Raw genomic sequence first — 8,985 nt, 5'->3', positions numbered from 1 at the left:
TCCGCACGGATACACAGCAGCGATGCAGCTGAACATACAAACACATAGAAACATAACAATGTGCTTATTTAGATATATAGGAACTGCATGCCACTTCTACTGAATACATTTTAAAATACGCTTTTAGTACAAGTAACAAGTCAGAACACCAGTTTTGCTACCATCTCAGGAAACTGCAGCAAAATTGTATACAACAAACAAAAAACGAATTAAAATATAAATAAAATATATAATAGTATCTCAATAATACAAAAAAACACAACAACAAACTCATTTCTTAAGTACTGTTAGCTTTAGTATCTAGCCAAATTCGTTACCTCAATTAATTTGAAGACCCATTCGCTACTATAGGAAATAAATGTACTGAGATTTGACTTTATTTGTATACTATTATCGTTTTGCTAACACTTTACAATAAGGTTCCATTTGTTAAACATTAGTTAACTTCATTAGTTAACTTATAAATAAACTATGGTCCCACTTTATATTAAGTGGCCTAACTACTATGTACTTACATTTAAATTAATCATTTGGTACTATGCACTTATTGTGTTATTGAGTTTTGATGTAAGTACATAGTAGTTAAGGCCACTTAATATAAAGTGGGACCGAAACTATTAATCTTAGTTAATGTAATTACAACATTTACTAAAACATTATTAAAATCAAACGTTGCATCTGTTAATATTATTTAACGGACCTGAGTTAACATGAACTAAAACGAACAGTTGTTCATTGCTAGTTAAAGATTAATAAATACTGTAACAAATGCATTGCTTATTGCTAATTAATGCATTAAGTAATGGGGCCTTATTATGTTACCATAATATTTATTAACATGAATTAACTTTTATTTTTATTTTTCCAGTTTTAATTTTAGTAAATTTTTTATTACAGTTTTGATTTTAGTCATTTTAATTCTTCAGCTTCAACTTACTGTATTTACTTCAGTTAGCTGCCAAGTTTAGGTTTTGGTTTTTCCTCTAATATTTATATTTTATTTTATTTCAATTACGAAAACAATTTTTAATACTTTAAGTTAACAATAAAAGCATTACATTTGGGACACAAAAATCTTACACCGGAATGCTATATAGTATGGTTATACATGACTGGTGCCACATCCCAATTTACATACATACACTAATCAGTAATTGTGCATGTCACTAGTTATGGTATACTTTTAGGTTCATACATTTAAAACTGCTGTCTCTTGCCTTACAATATATATATTTTTTCCTGCAACAGAAAAGTTTTGTCAGACTTTTGGAAATGTTTTACCTCGCCGTAGTTCTTCCTGTGTTTCCTTTTATGGTATTTTTCCTGTTCTTGCTTAGTTTGATTACTTTATGATTCCATGCACCTGTGTTCCCCTGATTGCCCTGTGTTAAAAAACTCTCGTTCTGTGAAATCTCCACATCTCCTCGTTTCCTCGTGCCCGTGCTCCAGCGGATTGTGACAGAAGACCCGACCGAATACAGTTAACTCTGTGTGTCTACCCTCCGTTTTTGTTTCCGTTTTTTCTCTCAGTGTTTTTGTTTCCATTGTGTTTCCCCTTATGGATCCCTCCACCCGCCCAGAATTCTTCCTCCTCCTGCTGGAGGCTGCACCTCGTCGCTTCGTCCCACCGGCTCCATTGGGCTCCTTCCTCCCGCCAGCTCCACCTTGGTCCTCAGTCGCTCCGGCTCCGCCGTGGATCTCCGGATCTCCACCTCGGTGGCCGGAGCCCTGGGCTCCACCCTGGCCCCCCGGATCCTCGGCATCCCCCTGGCTCGTTGGCTCTCTGTCTCTGCCTCGGGCTCCTACACCACCTGCTCCGGACCATTCCTCCTCCATGCAACCATTCCTCCTCCATGGCTCTTCCCTCCGTCGGCTCCACCATGGGTCATCATAATGGCTGTGGCCTGGGTTCAGCTTGGCTCTTCCTGCTCCAAGCCCCTCCTGTCTCCTCCCTGGCTCCTCTCTCCTTAGTAACCCCCATTGTCTCTGTCTGCCGGCCCCCTCCTGGGTGTCCGTCCTCCTCCTGAGCCTCCTCCCAAATTCACACCCATCCTTCCCTCTGTTGTATCTACGGTGCGAGGACGCACCTTCCGGGAGGGGGCGAAAAATGTCAGACTTTTGGACCCCGTTTTGTCTCTGTAGTTCTTCCTGTGTTTCCTTTTATGGTCCTTTTCCTGTTCTTGTTTAGTTTGATTACTTTATGATTACATGCACCTGTGTTCCCCTGATTGCCCTGTGTTTATAAGCCCCAGTCTGTTCAATTTGTTTTTTTGGGTCTACTTGTTGTGAACGTCATCCTTGTGCTCTGTGTCTCCCATTTGGATCATTAAAAGACTCTCGTTCTGTGAAATCTCCACGTCTCCTCGTTTCCTCATGCCCGTGCTCCAGCGGATTGTGACATGTCTATGGTGAAAGTATTGCAAACTCCATTTCCCAAGGGATTGTGAGCAATTTTAGCCTAGACACTTTATGAAATCATCACAGTGTAATTTCAGATGCACTAAGACCTACAATGTCACACTATTTAATATCAAGTAGTACCATGCTAACTGTGTAAAAAATAGAAAAAGAAACTCAAATGTGGTTTGCTAGTTTAAGTTAGATAAACTGGTCTAGATAACATGGTGAAAAGTGCCCCTCTACATCTATTAAGTCAGCTAAGAGCAACAAGGCTTGTTTATGGAGATTTTTTTTTTTAAAGAGATGCAGATAGGGATTTACACAGGGTTTCTTGTGGCTCTTCAGAATTACATAAACACACAATGCCCATGACTGATTATATAACTGTGCTCAGGCTCAGATCAAAACCTGGAACATATAGCAATACTTACCACTCTCTAGTACTGCCATGTTGGAAATGTTGCTTTTGTCCGTCTGATGTTCCGAAGCCACTGATGTGAACTCAACATCACCTGCATTTAGGATCCCAGCTAAGGTACTGTAAACGCTCCCGAGCTCCTAATGAAATTATGACATAAAAATAATACCACGGTTGGTTATATCAACGGATAAATAAAATGCATTAAATTAAAAATCCTACAGAAGAGATGCCAGGCATAAATTAGATGATTTATTACATGACATCACATCTAATAGCATCTATGTTTAAGCATCCCATTCAAGAGGAATGAAACTGCTACATATTTCTGCAAATGTAGCATAGCAGTTAATATCTAGTGACACACTGCCAAACCTGTCTATTCGATTAGGTGGATTCCCTAAAGAGTACAGTGTTCCGTAATGTCAAAGTCATGTCACTCACAGGCCTGTGATTATTCCTGTCTCCCTTGAGAAATCGAAAACTAAACTGACATTACAGAGACAGAGTAAGTTATCTAAGAAGATTTAGATGTTGGCCTGGGGGTAGTTCTGTGGTATAATTCACAACAGTGTTTCCAGAACTAAAGTTTCTCAGTACACCAATTTTTTTTAAAAGGAATATTTATTAGGAAAATAATATACTTCTAAATGTAATGTAATAGTGATGAAAGTGTACTCACTTTAAGAACACTTAAGTGGCTTTTTATTTCATTAATATTATATTATCTGCAAGTACAGGCTATTTTTAATATTGGAAGTACACTACACATTCAAAAACAATTTAAGGAATCGTTTGAGGAATAGAGCTAAAAACTCTTAAACTCATGTTATTCATTGCGCATCTACATTGAAAGGTTAAAAATAATTTCTCTATAAAGAAAATTTATTGAGTTACTTCCAGAACCAGACGTTGCGCTCTATTGTGATAGTTTCACGATCTTGGGATTTCTTATTTCACTGATAAGCTTTGATTTGAAGCCGTCCAGACAAAATGGGCACTGGTAATGTATTCTAGCATGCATCATTGATTCTCCTGATGCTAATTGTGAAGACTGATGGCATTAGAGCACTGGGTGACAACTTCTACATCACCCTCCACACAGGCCATCGCCAGCGTTCAGAGCACTGGACCTGAATGGACAGGCATGCTATTCTCACGGTCACTGCACCACAGTGTTCTTCTTGTCTATTACACTTCATTATATAGAAATCAAAGGGCATTTAGCCCCTTTTCCAAAAGAAACAACGTTTGCATTTTAATATAATGACAGCCAGTGCTATCATCTCCAATTTAAGAACTCTAATTATGTAAAATTAAATTAACGTTCTAAATGACACTTATTAAAAATGTGATTCTACTGTACTTAGAAGAGTTCTTTGCAGAAAAAAATGTCAATATGGTATTCTTGAACCATTATTTTAAAGACTGTAAGCACTTTATTGCGATAGGTTTGTGTACCTCTAGTGTGAAGCCGATGACTTTGAAGCACTGCTCCACTGTCTCAAACTGCTCCTTATAGAAGGCATTGCCCACAATGTCAGGCACTAATTTAACATTCTCATTGTGGAGATACCTGGAATTGAGAAAAACAAAGAGTACAAAACAGAAGTAAGCATGTCAGATGTGGATCCAGATAAAAACAGCAAGCTGTTATCAGGCGCTCAAGAACTTACTTTGGAGTTTTGCTGTCTGACAGCTTGTAGTGGCCGAGTTTCTTCCTCTCTGCCAGACCGGCATAGATATAATAGAAGATGTGGAAGTTACGTTCCCCTCTGAAAAAAGAAAGAATCCATTTTAGTATCCAAGCAGCTGAGAAAAAGTGCTGGTGGAAAATGATGGCAAGTAAACACAATGAAAAGAAAAGCATATTCTTAATTTTCTTATTTTAATTGAATTTAATAATTTAAATTAATTTAATGATTTAATATTTTTTTTATTTTTACCATTAAAATTATTACTTTATAACTTTATGGCATTATAAATTATAACTTATTATAAGAAATATTTTAAACAAATGCATTAATTCATTACATACATAAGTTTGAACAATTAATACAAACGAACATTTGCCATCAAAATAGCGCTGTAAAAAAAAATATATAAATATATATATATATATATATTTGTAAAGATATAAATAAAACACATTATTGGAGTATGATTTGCCAAAAATACTATTTCAGTCTTTCTACATCAAATTTTAATGTTTAATACAATGTGTAACCTGCCGATTCTTTGTACATAATTTCTAACAATTGTAACCATTTTTCTTTTCCATTGTGCTTAATTTATTGTTGCTCCAAATTGTCTTTTTTATTTTTCAACAAATGATTTGTACCCTTCTGGGCTAATCGATAAAACAGGAAAATTATTAAACATAAAAATGTGTTTGGCCATTTCAGTCAGTCCTTATCATTTGATATTTAATTCAGTATTCATGCTGAATTTAGCTGCAGCTTCATGGTTAATGTGCAGGAAGATGGTCTCTTACACGGCCTGGTGTATGACCCGGGATTTCTCCAGGAGGTAATCTGAGATCTGAGCTCCCACCACTGTGCCTCCACTTGTGAAATTCATCTCCAGATACTTCCCAAAGCGACTGGAGTTATCATTGATCACAGTACAGGCATTTCCAAAGGCCTCCACCAGACTATTGACCAGCAAAATCTTCTCTTGGAGGGTCCGATTGTTTGCCTGAAGGAAAAAAAAAAGAACTGGTCATGTAGCCATTACTGCAATCATCTGGTGTCTGGAGAGCGTCTATCTCTGAACAGAACACAACCAGACCCAGAGTCCAGCCCACCATCTCCCCGGAGCTTAAGCCCAAGCCCACCGCGACTGACGAGCTATTGCCAGAGAGAGCGACAGTGCTGAGGATCGCCCCGGAGCCCGAGCCTGTGACGTCAGACCAGATGCGAGAGCCGGCTACAGAGCTTGCCACGGGGGAGATCGTCATGGACAATGAGAGCGCGGAGAGGAGTTCCGCCCCCTGCACCGTGGCTGAGGGTGAGCAATTAATGGATCTGGGAATGTGGAAGGCTGAAAAGGCTCCTGTTCCTGAGTTTAGCCCGGAGGCTCACAAATACCTGCCCACCAACCCGCTCCTGCCTCCTCCACCGCTGTCGTCTGGATCCTCCTCGGGTCTGCCATCCTCCATCGTCACCGTAGCTGGAGGATCCCCTGTCTCCGCCTCCAGCCTCTGAATCCCGGACTCCGCCTCGGCCCTTTGACCCAGCGGCTCCACCATGGCTCCTAGCTCCCTCCTCTCTGCCGTGGCCCATCAGTCCACTGGCTCCACCTGGCTCCCTCGTCCCTCTGGCTCCGCCTTGGTCTGTCGTCGACCATCTGTCGCCTCGGGACTCCACTCCTCCGGTTGCGCCTCGTCCGTCCGGCTCTGTCAGGCTCCTCCTTCCCTTCGGCTCCTCCTCAGTCCTCTGTCGCTCCGGATCCACCACGGCCTTCTGGTTCCCCGCCTCTGCCTCGATCACTGGCACCATCTGCTCCGCCTTGGCCCTCTGGATCCTCCCCATCGCCCTGGCTCATCAGCTGTCAGTCTCCGCCTCGGGCTCCTCCGCCACCTGCTCCACCGCAGTTGGTTGGCCCCCTGGAGTCGTCAGCCCTTCTTCCTCCATGGCTCCTCCCTCCGTCGGCTCCACCATGGGTCGTTATCATGGCTGTTGCCTGGGTCCCACCTGGCACCGCCTGCTCCAAGTCCTTTTTGTCTCCGCCCTGGCTCCTCCCTCCTTCGTCACCTCCCTGGACTCTGTCTGCTGGCCTCCTCCCGGGTGTCCGTCCTCCTCCTGAGCCTCCTCCCAAGTTCCCTCCCTCTGTTGTTTCTACGGCGCGAGGATGCGCCTTCCGTAAGGGGGGAGAAATGTCAGACCTGTGATCCCTGTGACCCAGTTTCTCCTTCACGTTGATTGTTCATTGATGGCAAATGTGTCCTGTGTATTTAAGCCCCAGACTGTTCAGTCTGTGTTTGTCGGGTCTACTTGTTGGATTACGTGTGTTTACACCTGTTCCTGTTGTGGATTTACCCCTGTGATTCTCTCATTAAATACCATATGTTATCCACGTCTCCATCGTTCCTTCCAGCAGCGAATCGTGACAATATGAGAGACATTTTATGAAAAAACATAACATAAGTCATAATATAAGATTGAGAACATAAAGCTGCCTCCGAACCTTTCCAAGAACAGTCAGCTGTTGGACTAATAGGTGGGCGCTTTCTGTTTTCCCAGCACCACTCTCTCCGCTGATAACAATACACTGCACACAGAAACAAACACAGTTCAGAACATGACTGATATACTCAGAACATGACTAAAAAATTGTAACATCTAAATATTAAAATATTATTGAATATCATGGAATCAACCTAAATACATTACTTGATACTACCAAAACTACTTTATATGGGTTAAATCAGGAAGAAATATTTCTTTCAAGTAACAATTGCAGGTTACCACTTTTCCAGTATACAGTCCAGAAGTTCATAGAGGAACATACTCTACCTGATCAGTATTATAGGAGACCATGGACTGATATGCGATGTCTGCAACTGCATATATATGAGGAGGGTTGGACGTTCTTTTGGCTCCAACGTAAATCTTAGAATTCTGTCACAGAAACAATAGAGTATTAGACAGCTGACTAATAACTGACTAGTTTGACTAATTTGATAATTCACATTTTATGAAGCAAAAGTGGTGCTTGACCATACAAAACACACAATCCCCACTATCCTAGAGTAGGTGGTTGACAGTGCATTCCTATGTGGGTTCTAAGATGTCATAAATGGCATTTGTATGCAGTTGCTTAAAGAGAAAGTTCACCCAAAAATGACAATTATTTACTCACCCTCAAGTTGTTCCAAACCTGTGTGACTTGATTTCTTCTGTTGAACAGAAAAGAAGATATTTTGAAGAATGTAGGTAACCAAACAGTTGCTGGTCTCCATTGACTTCCATAGTATGGAGGAAAAAATACTATGGAAGTCAATGGGGACACATTCTTCAAAAATGTATTAGTATTCATCAAAAGAAAGAAAGTCTGGTTTGAAACAACTTGAGGGTGAGTGAATGATGACAGAATTGTCATTGTTTTGGGTGAACTATCCCTTTAAGTGTTCTGAGCAGATGTCAGTGTACTTCAGTGCGGTTGCTGAGGTGATCTGAGTGGTTGTTGGCACTTTGCTAAGCAGTTTCTAAGGTGCTTTAGCATGTTCTCATGTGGTTGCTAGGGTGTGTCTAGCATTGCTATATGGCTGCTTAGATGTTTGAAGTGGTTGTTAGCTAACTGATATTGATATTGCAAAGATGTTCTGAATGGTTTCTGGGGTTTTGCTAAGCAGTAGCTCGAGTGTCCAAGGAGGTTGCCAGGGCATTTCTATGCAGTTTCTACAGTATTCTGAGTGGTTGTAATGGGCTTGCCATTAATGCAAGTTTATGCCAATTGATTTTTTATCTTCTGCAAGGTTATAATCATAAGCCTGTCTGCTTTGAAATAAAAAAAACAAACATCACTAATAAATAAAGTAAGCTGAGAAACCCTTGTGAAAAAGAAGTGTGCTTAATTGTATTGAACACACACTCGTAATGTACTTAAATCTTAAAATAATTTTGGAAAAACTGTACTTACAAATAATATAATATTAATTAAATAAAAGGTCACAAGTTTCTTAAGTACACTTTCAAAAGTGAACTTTGTAATAATTACACATTTTACTTTAAAGTACTTTTTAAATCATGTTTTAATAAACTTTTGTTGTGCTTTAAATAAGTAAATTTGTTTTGATGTGCTGACTAATGTACTAAAGCACATGTTAAGTGCTTGATTATAATTTTAACTGTAATGTGTTCTTTGGATATTACATTTAAAGTTAATATATTTTAAATGTACTAAATTGCAACTTCATCATGGCAATTGTGTAATTACAAATATATTTAAATATATGAGATTCAAGTTTCAATAGAAATTACATTAAAGTGTAAATTAGGTTATCATAAATGGTGGGCAGTAAATTGATCAGTACATTTAACCATATTTTAAAGACAACAGAAGTAATTATGAAATTGCATAAAGATGTAAGTCCTACTTAACTGGGTAAAAAAGCACTCTAAAGCTGCATGTAATATAGGTTTATAACATACAACACTACAAAT

General features: G+C 39.7%; 1 protein-coding gene across 1 annotated transcript in view; it reads right to left on the bottom strand.

Moving 5' to 3' along the window:
* Positions 1–7: 7 nt before the first annotated feature.
* The window catches only part of LOC107570047 (myosin-IIIa-like), a gene marked incomplete at its 3' end in the record, with an annotated part of 90,870 nt that continues 81,892 nt past the window's right edge, over positions 8–8,985 (bottom strand). The window contains exons 13-19 of the mRNA XM_016256241.1: positions 7,336–7,440; positions 7,007–7,090; positions 5,313–5,515; positions 4,495–4,593; positions 4,280–4,394; positions 2,832–2,958; positions 8–28 (exon numbers count right to left, since the gene is read on the bottom strand). Coding sequence (XP_016111727.1) covers positions 8–28; positions 2,832–2,958; positions 4,280–4,394; positions 4,495–4,593; positions 5,313–5,515; positions 7,007–7,090; positions 7,336–7,440 — 754 coding nt within the window. The remainder of the gene's footprint in view (positions 29–2,831; positions 2,959–4,279; positions 4,395–4,494; positions 4,594–5,312; positions 5,516–7,006; positions 7,091–7,335; positions 7,441–8,985) is intronic.

This window comes from Sinocyclocheilus grahami, unplaced genomic scaffold, assembly GCF_001515645.1.
Source record: "Sinocyclocheilus grahami isolate Dianchi unplaced genomic scaffold, SAMN03320097.WGS_v1.1 scaffold1409.1, whole genome shotgun sequence".
Classification (NCBI taxonomy): Eukaryota; Metazoa; Chordata; class Actinopteri; order Cypriniformes; family Cyprinidae; genus Sinocyclocheilus; species Sinocyclocheilus grahami.
The sequence above is the reverse complement of the archived record's forward strand: the minus strand, read 5'-3'. Positions and strand labels throughout refer to the sequence as shown.